Below are 16,458 nucleotides of genomic sequence, written 5' to 3'. Positions count from 1 at the left end.
TGTTAAGTTCTACAGGTTTGACACTTTTGCCAAAGATGACCTTCAGTTTGGTCAGGCGGTTTTGCAAGGGTCTCAGCACTTTTCTACCCGTTCTGAGAGTTTTGGGACGTCCCCATGGTAATATACGATTCCCCAGTATCCACTAGGACTTTAGAGAAAATAGAAATTTAATACCTACCGGTAATTCCTTTTCTCGTAGTCCGTAGTGGATACTGGGCACCCGCCTCTGTGCTTCTTTTCCTGCTTACCTGGTTGTAAGTGTTATTGGATGGGTTTGCTGTTGCTTCCCTGTTCCATGTTTGGTTAGCGTTGCTATCCTTATATTGTTAGCATTGCTTTCCCCTGTTCTGGTTAGCTCTGCTATCTTATTTGTGTGTTGGTTCGTTACCTCACTGCTTTATGTGTTATATCCTTCTCTCAAAGTATGTCCGTCTCCTCGGGCACAATTCTCCTAGACTGAGTCTGCTAGGAGGGGCATATAGAGGAGGAGCCAGCACACACTATTGATTTCTTAAAGTACCAGGCTCCAGTGGACCCCATCTATACCCCATGTTAAAATACTATTCCCCAGTATCCAGTATGGACTACGAAAAAAGGAATTACCGGTAGGTATTAAATTCCTATTTTGTTTCCTATCACAGTCCAAAAACATGTTGTTAGGTGTATTTCAATTTTCTCCAATGTGTGTGCACCTATGGTAGTGAATTTAAAATGTACAGTAAGCTCACCAGGAAAATAGATTCCTGGGAAACTTTGCTGCTTATCTTGTGCATCTTATCAAATCACGTCTGATGAAGTCTCGATGCACCTTGAAGTACTGCATTTCCCAGTATGTTATGTTTGATGTATATGATTACTATGTATTTATTTGCACGTTACTTTTTCCAATAGATACTGTTTATAATATTATTAAGCACAGAAAATAAGTATTACATCTAGCATGCAGAAAATAGAAAGTTTATTGTGCACTTAGTTGGTAATAAAAATAAGTGCTTTCAGGGCCAAAAAAAAAACCAAAAGAGGAATTTGGACACTTGGGGCCAAATGTAATAGAGTGAAAGTTTCAGAAAATGAGAGATTTGGTAAGTTTTTTCTTTTTTTTTTTTTAAAGTGGCAATCATTTACACTGCAAAACCAGGTTGATCTTGCTGTGTAAATGATTGCCACTTTAAAAAAAACTGCAAAACCTTACCAAATCTCTCACTTTTTTAAACTCTCACTCTATTACATTTGGCCCAGGAACTATCTATGGAAATTGAGGACAGGTGGCCACTATGCAAATAGCAGATTTATGCTGTATGTAATGGCAACATCGGCCGGCTGGGTGAGATATATGGCAGATATATTTTAACGCCATTATTTTGATGTAATAATAACGAATAGATGTTAGGGGTCTATTTATATTGATCTGTTAGAAAAATATTTTCTTTTTAGATACATTTCTTCTCTCTTGTGTCGTCTTATTTATATAATTATTAGTGCCAAACGTACTATCCTGGTAAACTCTTACCACTGTAAAGGAGAGACGTCTCTACCCTCAATAGGCAGCCAACCAATCGCCAAACCACTTGGAACCCCATGGCTCATCCGGACACCCCCTGTGCACCCCAGCGTATCGCCAGACACTCCTGAACATTTTCTGTGTTTTTTATGTTGGATGTTTTATATGTTAAAGTTTGCAGTTAAGCGCTATAGTGCACTTTTCTGTCAGAACTAGTAAAATAATGGTCCTGGTAGAAACAAGTAATATGTATATGTGTAAATCAATCTAGACATCCATAGAGTAAACACTCATCAGATCAGTACACCAGCCTTGGTAAGGTGCACATTAGGATCTTGGTAAGGTATACATTAGGATGATAGTATCCATATAGAACCATGCTGGTGTAGGTCCACTAAGGCAAGAGGAAGATGAAAAACTCCTTTTTGGAACATGGCTATCCCAGGTCTTTAATGGAGGTTTGTCTTATACTATGCTCTCAGCCAGTTGATTATGCTGTATCCCATGAGTTTGTAGTATTTACTCTGATCTATTACAGTAGGTCTCGCAAAAAAGATCCTTGTTACAAGAATTAAAGTTGGTATAAAATGGTCTTCAGTTTGAAGAAGCTGATGTACAGTAGCTTAATGCGTTTCATAACCAGCAATATACCATGCATATATATATGGTTTTCTTAAAAAGGTATCAGTTGCTATAAAAGCTGACTTACTATGTATTATTATTAAATATCGGAGCGCTCATACAGTATCTATAATGGCTAGTTGAGGTGTATTTATTAGTAGTGTAGCATTTCCCTGCCTTCGGCTGACAGTGATGGCAACCTTACCCTACTGGCGCTAACAAAAAGTCTAAGACCTTCACCAGTGCTATATATTTATTTAGCCATCAAGTTTTATTCTCTCAGTGAACATTGTACCAGGCCTAGGGAACTACAAGGACAGGATTGGCAAGCTGCCCCTTCCCGAATCATCTTTGTCTTATTTTATGATTACTGCTTTACCTAAAAAATTCCACGATTGTTTTCAGTTACGTATAAATGCGACAATGTAAAACTTGTCCCCTATTCACCAAAACACGTCCCCATTAAACACTTCCAAGGAACATTTCACTGGAGTTAAGACTGATGTGCCTGAATTATATTAATTGCTTACACAGTTTTGCAGAATATGTTGGTTCTATTTGGATCCATTTGGATTAGATATCTACAGGTACAGTTTCATGTATGTCACTGTACAGCAGTGCTTGTGAGATTCTATGGAAGTTTTTATAAATAAATGGGGCCAGAGAGAAGCCTTGTTGGGTAGCATGTGACCCAAGGGCCCCTTTGTGGGACAGTCTGACACAAAGGATAATGATGACTAAGGATGGCCATCGACCATAGATGATTCAGAATTATTGCTGGCCTATGCCTGATGCTAAATACTTTTGCATTGATGGGGGAGAAACAAATGGTTTCCCGCCATTGATGGTATAGAACCTTCCAATGTTTTTTTTTTTTTTAGGAATGCCAGAACGCAGAGCATAGCTCCACCCTCTGACACCTGAAAGCCACACCCCGAGACTGTCACTGGCCTGCGGGCCAGTCACTGAAAGAAAAGAGATGACCATCGGTGGATGAAAAAATCGATGGTCTTCCATAACATAGATTGTTACCATCGATGGCCACCCACAGCATCACCATCAATGGTTAGCGCACTGATGGCCATCCTTAATGATGACATTGCTAAGTTTTATAATATGAGCAATTTAGGGTGTAAATGTGAGGAACCAACTGCTGGTGATTCAATGCGTAATATCCCATGTCATACAGTACAGTAAAAGTTGACATTCCATGGTTGGAAAGGTTTTTAAGACAATTTTGAAAATGAAATTTATTTTGTCTTACAATGATATTTATTTTGTCTTACAGGTGTCACTGTAGCAGCAAAAGGCTATTTTGATGCCCTGGTGAAACTTGGAGAACTTGCTAGCATTAGCCAAGGGTCTAAGGAGCTTGGTGAGTTATCTATTTATTTATTTATTTATTTATTCAACCTCACTTCCAAATGTGCCTTGCACTTGGCTCCTGTATGCATTGAAAGTGTACTGTCTAGGGGCCTTCAAGAACAGGGATTCATGACCAAGCTGATTAAACAGGAAGTCCTGCTTTCCTGCAGAGAGCCAGAGATTCCTGTTAACTGTCTCCTCTCTCACATAACTGCTTGGATGTGAAATATAGTGTGGGTCCTGCATATAGAAATAGCTAGCTCTCAGTGCCTGTTCTGTTCCTTGCTTGACATCTCTGCCAGCTCCCTGCTTTTCTTCATTTAAAGCACATTCCCCATTTTGTTGTCCTGGCAACATGCTGAGTTCTCCCTAACATGCTAGAATAGGATTGTGTGAGGTGCACAGACAGTCGGTGCCTGGCGCTCCCATGGCCTCCCCCTTCATGCCAGGGTTACTTGTTTCCATTAACACCTTTTGTTGCCCGAGTGACCTTCAAAGTTATGCAAAACGATTTGCTTTAAGTCATTGGCTGTTCTAATCTCTGTGAAGCTGCTTTCTATGTCAGGAAAGCTCTGAACTCCATTCATGTGGGTTCAGCACTATTCATTTTATTGACGCTGAGGAAGTTATAGCACATAAGTCTTTATTACATTCTGCAAATCATGGGAATGTGTGTAGAATCCACATTTATGAATGGAAATCCTTCTGTCCGACATGCCCTAAACGTAATGCTTTTGTATGTTTGCACCTCGCTTGAGATTTTTGATCAGTGTTTCAATAATATCTCTAATAGTGTTTTTCTAGCTTGTGCAATAATAACAGTCGTGCAAATACTGCAGGATTCATAGCACGTGTTTAAAATACTAACTAACTAATAATGGGAAAAATATTATAGGGTCTATATACTTTCCAGCTAATATGGAGCAAGCTTGGTGTGTTTCCACATTTGCCTCTTTTCTAGCAGTTTCAGCAGCAGACAGATGATAGAAGTGCCCAGGGGATCGGTATGAAATACCTCCAATCAAAATCCCAACGGTCGAAATCCCGACAGCAATTGACCGGCAGTCAAAATCCCGACAAGGTCAAAATCCCGACATGGACAAAATACCGACATTTAAAATACCGACAAGGTCAAAATACCGACATGTAAAATGCCGACAGGTCAAAATACTGACATGCGGTTTTCATAATATTTTTTCGACATAGGTCGACATGGACACCATATAAGTGTACCGCATCCCCTCGCATGGTTCGCTGCGCTCGCCATGCTTCGGGCGCGGTGCCTCGCTGCGCTCGGCACACTATTATAGTCCCCCTCTGGGTCCACTGGGATGGTAAAGTATGAACAAGTCGGTTTCAATGAAAAAAATCATGAAAAACTCATGTCGGCATTTTGACCTGTCGGCATTTTACATGTCGGTATTTTGACCTTGTCGTATTTTAAATGTCAGTATTTTGTCCATGTCGGGATTTTGACCTTGGGGTTTATTTACTAATATTCGTGTTTTTGACGTTTTTAAGGGTGTTTGAACTCGAATGGTATCGGGTGCATTTTACTGCAACTTTTTGAATCCTGATACGGTTATTCACTAAGCTGCCGAGTTTTGCACAATCGTTTTTTTCCGATGTCGATGTGATTCGTAATATCAGGCAGTGTTTTACGGGAGAGATGAGTAAAACACTGCCTGACAAAACACAAGGAACCCCGGCTGGATCTGTGAGATCCGTGCAGGGCTTCATTGTGTACCTTTAAAAGTTGTTTAAAGTCTTAAAAAATCTCAAAAAAAATGCGTGGGGTCCCCCCTCCTAAGCACAACCAGCCTCGAGCTCTTTGAGCCGGTCCTGGTAGAAAAAATATGGGGGGAAAAATGACAGGGGTTCCCCCATATTTAATCAACCAGCACCGGGCTCTGCGCCTGGTCCTGGTTCCAAAAATACGGGGGACAAAAAGCGTAGGGGTCCCCCGTATTTTTGAAACCAGCACCGGGCTCCATTAGCTGGGGAGATAATGCCACAGCCGGGGGACACTTTGATATCGGTCCCTGCGGCCGTGCCATTAAAACCCCAACTAGTCACCCCTGGCCGGGGTACCCTGGAGGAGTGGGGACCCCTTCAATCAAGGGGTCCCCCCCTTCCAGCCACCCAAGGGCCAGGGGTGAAGCCCGAGGCTGTCCCCCCCATCCAAGGGCGGCGGATGGGGGGCTGATAGCCTTGTTAAAAATTGTGAATATTGTTTTTAGTAGCAGTACTACAAGTCCCAGCAAGCCTCCCCCGCAAGCTGGTACTTGGAGAACCACATGTACCAGCATGCAGTGGAAAACCGGGCCCGCTGGTACCTGTAGTACTACTACTAAAAAAATACCCCCAAAAAAACAGGACACACACACCGTGACAGTATTAGTTTATTACATACATGCACACCTCCATACATACTTCAGAGGTTGACCGAAAGTAACCTCACCGCTGACCGCAAAGTTCCCACCATTGGCTACAATGGAGCGCATAGGCGCTACATTGTATCTGTGCCGTGTGCTGCCTGACAGACACTACAGGAGCACACAGCCAATCAGGAGAATGCCACGACGTGGCGCTCCCTGATTGGCTGAAGGGACCCTCTTTGACAAGAGTCAGGGGGGGTCCTGGCAGTCGGGAAAGGGGTCCCATGTGTGAACATGGGACCCCTTTCAGTGCGTGGTCGGGTTTCCGTTTTTTTGTTTTGCCAAGTACGTGGATTATTCAAAGGTCGGATTCTACCCTGGATTATGTGAGTATAATTTTTTTCACAGGTAACCCTAGGATTCTACATGGAGAAGAGGACCGAGCCTTGTGGGAACATAGGTAAGTATGTATGTATGTATGGAGGTGTGCATTTATGTAATAAACTTATACAGTCACGGTGTGTGTGTCCTGTTTTTTTGGGGGTATTTTTTTAGTAGTAGTACTACAGGTACCAGCGGGCCCGGTTTTCCACCGCATGCTGGTACATGTGGTTCTCCAAGTACCAGCTTGTGGGGGAGGCTTGCTGGGACTTGTAGTACTGCTACTAAAAACAATATTCACAATTTTTAACAAGGCTATCAGCCCCCCATCCGCCGCCCTTGGATGGGGGGGACAGCCTCGGGCTTCACCCCTGGCCCTTGGGTGGCTGGAGGGGGGGACCCCTTGATTGAAGGGGTCCCCACTCCTCCAGGGTACCCCGGCCAGGGGTGACTAGTTGGGGTTTTAATGGCACGGCCGCAGGGACCGATATCAAAGTGTCCCCCGGCTGTGGCATTATCTCCCCAGCTAGTGGAGCCCGGTGCTGGTTTCTAAAATACGGGGGACCCCTATGCTTTTTGTCCCCCGTATTTTTGGAACCAGGACCAGGCGCAGAGCCCGCTGCTGGTTGATTAAATATGGGGGAACCTCTGTCATTTTTTCCCCCATATTTTTTCTACCAGGACCGGCTCAAAGAGCCGAGGCTGGTTGTGCTTAGGAGGGGGGACCCCACGCAATTTTTTTGAGATTTTTTAAGACTTTAAACAACTTTTTAAGGTACACAATGAAGCCCTGCACGGATCTCACAGATCCGGCCGGGATTCCTTGTGTTTTGTCAGGCAGTGTTTTACTCATCACTCCCGTAAAACACTGCCTGATATTACGAATCACATCGACATCGGAAAAAACGATTGTGCAAAACTCGGCAGCTTAGTGAATAACCGTATCAGGATTCATAAAGTTGCAGTAAAATGCACCCGATACCATTCGAGTTCAAACACCCTTAAAAATGGCAAAAACACGAATATTAGTAAATAAGCCCCCTGGTGCAGCAGCAGATCACTTGTTTCAAAAAGTCTGTATTCATGTATATGAACTTACTTTATATGCTTTACACTGTTCTGTGTTTGCAACATTAATAGAGCAACAGCATATGTTTTTCCAATTAGTTTCACTTATAACTTAACAACATGTAAATGTTAGGAGTGATAAGGTGCGGTGTTGCGTTGCTGGATCCTGGGTTTCTTGAAGACTTACAAACATCCTTATCAGATAGGGCCACAATTATACTGCATATTTCCTTTGAATTAATATAGTTTCACCACGATTTTTTTAAAATAATTGCGATGTACAGGTCCCCGTGTAAATCTCTACATGTGTGTGAGCCGGCAATGCCAGTGGAACTCGAAACCCAACTTCATTTTCTAGTTATGCTTTATTTAAAACAAAAAATTTGTAAAAGTATTAAAAATAATTAAATAATACAAAAGGTCATTATTGTAATATAAAAAAGCTGTCTTTAACTAACAGAGCATCCACAGCCGGCAATCGCTCCATTAATGGAGTGATCACCAGCTGCGAATAGTCCCAACCTGGCACGCCATGTAGCAAGCTGTGTTGCAGCATGCTGTATCGCAGCAAAAATGAGCATGGCTACATCTGTACTTCTGGTGATCAGACAGATTTTCTCTACCTAATAAATATATCCCCGAGATTTCTGCTTTTCTTCATATTTTAATGGCAGGTTTTACATTTACCTTAGATCTGTTTGCTGAGCTAAAGCTATTGCATTTTTGCATAGGTGATTGTAGTACCGCAGGCATCCTATATAATAAAAGACTAGCACTGCTCCTCATCTTTATGGGGGGGGGGGATTCAAGTCTTTTGTGTGCCGGCGGCCACTAGATGGCACCCGACAGAGCAATTTAAGTGTTGCTCGGTTCAGGCGCACACAGCTGCTGGCGCTGACATTACTGTTATGTTGTTCCATCATTTTGATGGGCATGTAACTGGTATATGTATAATCTCTGGTCATATCTTAGTATTCTTATTGCTTCAAAGTTGCTACTGCTTCATTTATTTGTCTCGCTGCTAATATGCTTTATGTGCTTTAATATGTATCTCACACCTACTATATATATATATATATATATACACACAGTATATATAATATACACACACACACACACACACACACACACACACACACACACACACACACACACAAGTTGTACCTGTGCTTGACACATTCAATTAATTTGTAGTGTTTCATATGCAGCATTACATGTCCAACTGGAGATGTTTTGCAATGTTACATTATTTAACATCTCCATAGGTCGATCGGGTGTGGTATGCAAGGTCGACAGTAACTAGGTCGACCACTAAATGTAACGTCTAAAAGGCTATTTAACTGAATTGATTTTATAGTGGAAACAGATTTTACAAAATGGTTAATTTCATGCGTTTTCACAGTGTGGTCAGTCTAGCTGGTAATTGACAAAAGTGACTGCAGCTTTCATTCAAAATTGAGCCTCAGATCCACTTGGGATCCGGTTTCTAGGTCGACAGTAACTAGGTCGACCACTATTGGTCGACAGTAACTAGGTCGACAGGGTCTCTAGGTCGACAGGGTCTGGGTCGACATGGTCTAGGTCGACAGGTCAAAAGGTCGACATGAGTTTTTAATGTTTTTTGGTGTCGTTTTCTGCGTACAGTGACCAGGAACCCCAATTAGTGCACCGTGTCCTCTCGCAAGGCTCGCTTCGCTAGGCATGCTTCGGGCAAGGTCACTATTTCCAATAGTAGTCCACATGGATCGTTAAATATGAAAAAGGTAAAAAAAAACAAAAAAAATTGCAAAAAACTCATGTCGACCGTTTGACCTGTCGACCTAGAACATGTCGACCTAGAGACCCCGTCGACCAATAGTGGTCGACCTATTTACTGTCGACCTAGAAACCGGATCCCAAGTCGATCTGAGACTCAATTTTGAATGAAAGCTGCAGTCACTTTTGCGCTGTTTTGTTTTTCCCTAGTAGACCCCTAGATTTTGCACCAATTACTAGCTAGACTGACCACACTGTGAAAACGCATGAAATTAACCATTTTGTAAAATTTGTTTCCACTATAAAATCAATTCAGCTAAATAGCCTTTTAGATGTTACATTTCAGTGACTGATTATGCATGTAAAATTAGGCACTAAGATTTGTGCTTAGGGCAGAGCAGAGGCAGACGCAGTGGAAAGTGTGGTCAGTGTGTGAAGTGTGGTGAATGTATGTTATGAATCTGCCAGGACACACATACACATAGGGACCCCGACTGTTGGCTAATATCGATAGAGTCTTATGGGGCTTATGATAAATAGACCGCTGTGTCTTAGGTAGTATTGCTGCTACCTGAGATTGCTGTGTTCTATGATGTTAACCCAGCATTTCACTATTTTTCTATGACATTGTCTAATAATAGATAATCCCACTACAATTGATGTGCCCTAACACTTGTGCACCCCTGATAATTACATCTGGTTGAGTAAAGATTATTTTCCATTGCTAATACAAAAACAAAATCAGAATAAACTGTTTCCTGTGATTCCTTTCATGTAAGCTGGACAAATGTGATAAGCATATGTATTAAATGCACAATAAATTGAGGTTTGCCTACAATCTGATTACTGGCTAGCAGGAATCCCCTTCTCTCCAGTATAAAGTGCTAGACTGTCCCTGGTTCTTACTTCCTGCAATGAGCTGTGCAGACCTACAAGTGAGTCATGTTCTAAGAAAGACACAATCACTCCATTATTGCCTTGTTCATTTCCTTATCGACATGCCTCCAGCATCATTGTTTTGTAGAACACATTTATAAATGGTATCTGTCTACTTTTATATGGTGCCTGGAGGGGGAATACCATGGCTTATCTGGGCTACACTCTCCAGAGCTCTAGCACAAGACCTGTCCTTTTAACTATATTATGACGAATGCAGTCTATTACCTATCCAGACACCGGCTGCTATGACTGAGTATTTCAGCTATGTGGGTGCGTGATTAGCAGTGTGTTAGTCCTCTTACATTGGGTAGAACTAAAAGATAATCTGAGTCACATTGAACTCCAAGAATGTTATAATTAGAGTAAAAACAGTTGGAAACAATATTCATCTTTATTACAGCTCATGGGGGTAGTGCTTTTTTTTTTTTTTTTTTTTACAAATAATTTTATTGGTTCAAATTCTGCTTCACAAAAGAAATATAACATGACATACAGTAATTTCACAAACAGAATCTCTCATGTAAAAAGTAGTGTCTAGCAAACTTTCCGTAGTTAAAAGCTATTTTACATTGAAGTTGGTTACATCTCGTAAGCAACACTCTTAAACCAACAGAAACACCAGAAACATATAAAATAATATATATATCAAAAGATGTATAGTGCAGTAGAAACAAATTGGGAAAAAGACAAAGAAAGAAAATGAGAAAGAAAAAGGAAGAAGAAAAAGAGAAAACTTCACAACTCCTGTCTCAGGGCCTAATCGTATTATCCTTTCGGGGGGGATCATACCAATGGAGCCTTTAGACACCGTAGTGATACCTGTTGTAGGGATTTGTAGTGGTCTGTTTCTTTATATTCCAGCCATGGAAGCCAACAGTAAAAGCTTGGTTTTTGGATGCAAGGGAGGAAATGAGGTCATCCATGGCCATGTAGTGGTCTAAACGCGTGCACCATTCAGACATATTGAGAATAACACTAGACTTCCAATGTACTGGAATAATGGCCTTTGAAGCACTAAGAATATGGCGGAGCAAAGTTTTTTTATATTGAGATTTGGGTCTACGCAAAAGATTCAACAACCAAAAACTGGGGCAAAAGGGCAGGTTTTCCTGTAGGATAACACTGGCTGTTTCCTTTACTTTGAGCCAAAAAGGTTTAAGAAGGGGGCAATGGGGTTCCGACTGCCTTTGAACATCTCCAACAGACATCCGGGACCCCAGGATACATTTTTGCTAATAGTCTAGGACAGCGGTACCAGCGGGAGAGGGCTTTATAATGTGTATCCACCACCAACACGCTAACAGATGCAGAGAACGTATCACTGAATATCTCGGGCCAATCATCTTCACCTATCAGGCCATTTAAATCAGATTCCCAATCCACCATAAATTTGGGGTTTGAGGTAAAAACCTGATCGATTAGTAATTTGTAAATATTTGAGAGAGTATGTTGTGGGTATGTTTGGGAGAGGCACAAGTTCTCAAATGGGGTTGTTGACCGCCTGCAGTCAACAGGTGTGCGCAAACCCGTCAAAAGTGTTTGATTTGCATTCATTTCCATATCTCGTTATTTGGTAAATCCCAGCGAGCCTGGGCTGAAGGAAATCAATTTGCCAGACGATTCTAGTAGCTAGTCTACCCTCAGTATACCTCTGATGCGCCTTTGCCTAAATGACGAGTTCCCCATTCCCGTGGGGAAAGCTGGGTTCCCAAACAATGGCATAAGAGGGGAGGGAGAGGGCAATATAAGGGTCTCAGAACGTAAACGACGCCAACAGATAAAAGTGGGCCCTATTAAGGTATGAGAAGTAGCAGGAAACGATAAAAGCCAGGGCAAGTCCGAGTGTGAGGATGGGAGTGAAGCCAATTAAATTTCTACCCATTGTTTCCTGTCTGTCTTATGTCCCCAGTCCATTATTCTAGAAAGATGCACTGCTTGGTAGTAGAAGAGAAAATGTGGTAGTTGAAGGCCCCCCAAGTGTTTTCTTCTATAAAGAATTTCATGCTTGAACCTAGGCTTTTGACCCGCCCATATAAAATCCCTGATTTTTCGTTGGAGGGCATCAAACCAGGAACGCGGAATAACAATAGGCAAAAGTTTAAAGGAGGCAGAGCACCCTAGGTAAAATGTTAATTTTAATAGCTCCAACCCGTCCAACCCAGGAAATTCGTTTGGCACTCCAGGAGGAAATATCTGTTTGAAGTTTAGTCAGTAAAGGAGGGAAGTTAGAGGAAAAGATCTGAGAAATGTCCCTCTTCAAAATAACTCTCAGATATTTAAGTTGTGTCGGATGCCACGTGAAGGGGAACATAGACTGAAGTACTTGAAGACTTATTGTGTCTAAAGTAAGGTTCAAAGCTACAGATTTAGATAAATTGATTTTAAAATTAGACAGGGCACTATATCGTCTAAATTCCATAAGGAGATTGGGGATCGAGGTCAAAGGATGGGATGGGAGGGGGGGAAGTGCTTTTTTAATGTGGCTATATCGTTCTTCATTTGTTTGATCTGTTACATATTTATTCCAGAATTTAAACTGCATTTAAAATCAGAATCAGAAGAATCAGAATCAGCTTTATTGGCCAGGTATACTCGCGTATACTAGGAATTGTTTGTGGTTACAATGCATCGCCAAATAACAACATGAAGGGAAGATACATAACGTAATACGTAACATAACGTGTATTCACACATATATAACATACATTTAGTTGTGTTCTGAAATATTGATCATTCCACTGCTTGCTGTGTGATGCAATCTGTAAATGCAATCTGTTAAGGTTTTAACACTTCAGTTTCGCACCCACCCCACACAGTGTACCTTCCCAGCTGTTTAACCTCAGCTGGTAAATGTTGCAAATGCCCTAATGTAGGTGGTGGTAGATGCGGTGAGCCCAGTGGCTGGTGAGGCACTGCAGCCATAATGTCTGCTGTGTCCCGCCGATGAACGCCACCGCACCCAAGCCAATGCCTGTTAACACCGCTGTCACTGGGTCAGTGGGAGACAAAGAAAGGCAGTGGGCGATTCCAGGGAGAAGCAGTGGGTGACAGCAGTGGGTGATACTAGGGAGAGGGTGACAGGGAGAGGGTGTTGCCAGTGAGAGGGTGATAGGAGTGGGTGACGCCAGGGTGAGGATGATGCCAGGGAGTTGGTGACAGCAAGAGGGTCACAGGGAGAGGGTGACAGCAGTCTGTGCCAGCTGTGGGTCACAGGGAGAGGGTGATAGGAAGAGGTTGATGCCAGGGATTCAGTGACAGGAAGAGTGGGAGAGGGTGACTGCAGTTGGCGCCAGCTGTGGGTGACGGAGAGAGGGTGACGCCAGGTAGAGGGTGCCAGCAATCGGTGCCAGCTGTGGGCAATGGGGAGAGGGTGACAAGGAGAGGTTGACGCCAGGTAGAGGGTGACAGTGAAAGGGTAGAGCAGTGTGTGCCAGCTGTGGGTAACGACAGGGAGAGGGTGACAGCAGTCGGTGCCAGCTGTGGGTGACGGGAAGAGGGTGACGCCAGGGAGAGGATGGCAGGGAGATAGTGACAGCAGTCGGGGCCAGCTGTGGCTGACGGGGAGAGGGTGACAGGAAGAGGGTGAAGCCAGATAGAGGGTGACAGTGAGAGTGTAGAGCAGTCTGTGCCAGATGTGGGTAACGGAGAGAGGGTGACGACAGGGAGAGGGTGACAGCAGTCAGTGCCAGCTGTGGGTGATGGGGAGAGGATGACGCCAGGGAGAGGGTGACAGCAGTCGGTGACAGTGAGAGGGTGACAGGAAGAGGGTGACGCCAGGGAGAGCACATTACTGTCCCACTCTACCAGCAGTATAGAATACAATATAAGGAGTACAGCCCTGAGCCTTGGGTCCCTGATAAAGCATGGGTGAGCTCAGCCCATTACAAACTAAAGTACCCGCCACTCTCCCCCGCCGCAGCCCCCGCTGCACATAGGCATGCGCAGCACATTTTATTAGGGGGTGCACCGTCGTAGAGGCGTGTCTAGTACCACCTACCTACTGGGCATGTCTAGCAACACCTATCGGGCGTGTCCAGCACTGCCTATTGGCATTCTTTTCTATTCACTATGCACATTACCTATATGGTGGCTTCTCATAACGGGGAACCTCTGAAGAAATGTATCCTTCCTGAGCAGACAGCGTCTTCAGTCACTATTCATGTAGGAAATCGCATGATCCGGAAGATACCTGTTTGTGTAGGAATATAACCAATGTGATCATCATACAACAGAGGTTCAACCAGACTCGTGTCATCTCCTTCCCTCTGCATCTATTAGCCACACCATTACCCCTTCTCTGCATCTCTCAGCCACACCATCATCTTCGCCCTGCGTCGTCTCTCAGCCACACCATCATCTCCTCCCTGCGTCGTCTCTCAGCCACGCCATCATCTCCCATCTGAATCTCTCGCAATACCCCTCACTTTGTCTCTCATTCTCCCCACTTCACTCTGTGGCTCTGAGCCTCCCACCCTTCTGTCTGTGCCTCTCAGTCGCCCGCCCTTCACTGTCTCTCAGCCTCGTCAGTGGAGTTGGTGGGCCCAGCAGGAGAACACGGGCAGGTGGGCGGCCGTTCGCGTGGTGTGACATCATCGGGTCACATCGCACAGTACATTGAGGTGGAAGTGTAATGTGGGGCAGTGGGCAGGATGGGAGTAGTGGTGCATAGCAGGGGGGCAGGATGGGAGCAGTGGTGCATAGCAGGGGGATAGGATGGGAGTAGTGGTGTGGAGCAGGGGGGCAGGATGGGAGCATTGGTGCAGAGCGGGGCCAGGATAGGAGCAGTGGTGCTGAGTTGGGGGGGAGAGCAGGAGGAGTAGTGCTGCAGAGCAGGGGGGGCAGGATGGGAGTAGTGGTGCATAGCAGGGGCATGATGGGAGTAGTGGTGCATAGCTGAGGGGCAGGATGGGAGTAGTGGTGCATAGCAGGGGGCAGGATGGGAGTAGTGGTACATAGTAGGGGGGCAGGATGGGAGTAGTGGTGCATAGCAGGGGGTAGGATGGGAGTAGTGGTGCATAGCAGGGGGGGTAGGATGGGAGTAGTGGTGCATAGCAGGGGGGGTAGGATGGGAGTAGTGGTGCATAGCAGGGAAGGTAGGATGGGAGTAGTGGTGCAGAGCAGGTAGGGTAGGATGGGAGTAGTGGTGTATAGAAGGGGGGTAGGATGGGAGTAGTGGTGCATAGAAGGGGTGTAGGATGTTAGTAGTGGTGCATAGCAGGGGGGTAGGATGGGAGTAGTGGTGCATAGCTGGGGGGTAGGATGGGAGTAGTAGTGCATAGCTGGGGGTTAGGATGGGAGTAGTGGTGCATAGCTGGGGGGTAGGATGGGAGTAGTGGTGCATAGCAGGGGGGCAGGATGGGAGTAGTGGTGCATAGCAGGGGGGTAGAATGGGAGTGGTGTTGTGGAGCAGGGGGGGGCAGGATGGGAGTAACGGTGCTGAGTTGGGGGGGGGCGGTTGGGCACGATGGAAGCACTGCTGGGAAGGAGCGGCCAGTTAAGCATGTCACCTCACCTGTAGCTCCCGACCGCGAACTCTCCCTCCGTCCTATTTACAAGCTGCTCCCCTCTGCTCTGGCTGCCTCACACCAGGCAGACGAGGAGTCCGTGCGCCGGGCGGGCGGAGGAGTCCGTGCGCCTGGTGGTTGGGCGGGCAGGCGGAGGAGTCCGTGCGCTGGCCAGGTGGCCGGGGGAGTCCGTGCGCCGGGTGGGCGGCCAGGCAGATAGGCCAGCGGGCGGGCGGCCGGGGGATATTCCAGTGTAAAGGGTATGGGATGGGAGGGACGGGAGCTAATTGGCGGCCGCACATGTTGATGATAGGTAATAAAAAATACATGCTGTGTCTCGTCCCCCCCCCCCCCCTCCATCCCCGCGACTGGCCAATGACATCACTGTTAGTGACAGGGGCGTGCTTTCATTTAGGCTGAAAGCACGCCCCCTGTCACAGAGGCACTTATAGTAAGTGCCGCTTCGGATGATTTTTTTAATGGGCTTTCACTGCCCAAAGCTTAGCCCCGCCCCCCACTTCCGGCCATTTCCCATTGATAGCGGGAGGCACTGGCAGCAGTGCCTCCGAAACACATTGAAGACAGTTTATACACAAGTAAAAAAGATTAAAATAATGTAAAGGCTAAAGCAGATAGTTATGACACATAATATGTGTCATAAGTATCTTCTTTACATTATTTTAACCATTAACGACAGGGGAGGCACTGCCTCCCCTGCCTCCCCTGACTGCACGTCCCTGGATTCTAGTGTACAAAACTATATGGGGCTATGAGGTTTTTACTGATTAAACAATAGCCCATAGGGTAAGATCCACCATTGCTCTCAAGCATCCTGGTTGCAACGGGACAGTCCTGATGTTAGTGCTCAATACCACTGTCTTGACAGATATGTTTCATTCATCACTGCACTGCATACTATCAGTGCTCTGCACACCTGGCACTGCTG

General features: G+C 45.0%; 1 protein-coding gene across 2 annotated transcripts in view; it reads left to right on the top strand.

Annotated features, from left to right (window-relative positions):
* Positions 1-16,458, top strand: part of LOC134966223 (brain-specific angiogenesis inhibitor 1-associated protein 2-like) — a 388,782-nt gene that overhangs the window by 201,498 nt on the left and 170,826 nt on the right. For both annotated transcript variants that reach the window (XM_063942788.1, XM_063942789.1), the window contains one exon: positions 3,411-3,497. In XM_063942788.1, coding sequence (XP_063798858.1) covers positions 3,411-3,497 — 87 coding nt within the window. The remainder of the gene's footprint in view (positions 1-3,410; positions 3,498-16,458) is intronic.

Source organism: Pseudophryne corroboree, chromosome 10 (assembly GCF_028390025.1).
Source record: "Pseudophryne corroboree isolate aPseCor3 chromosome 10, aPseCor3.hap2, whole genome shotgun sequence".
In the NCBI taxonomy this organism is placed as follows: domain Eukaryota; kingdom Metazoa; phylum Chordata; class Amphibia; order Anura; family Myobatrachidae; genus Pseudophryne; species Pseudophryne corroboree.
This window is presented reverse-complemented; position numbering and strand designations above follow the sequence as displayed.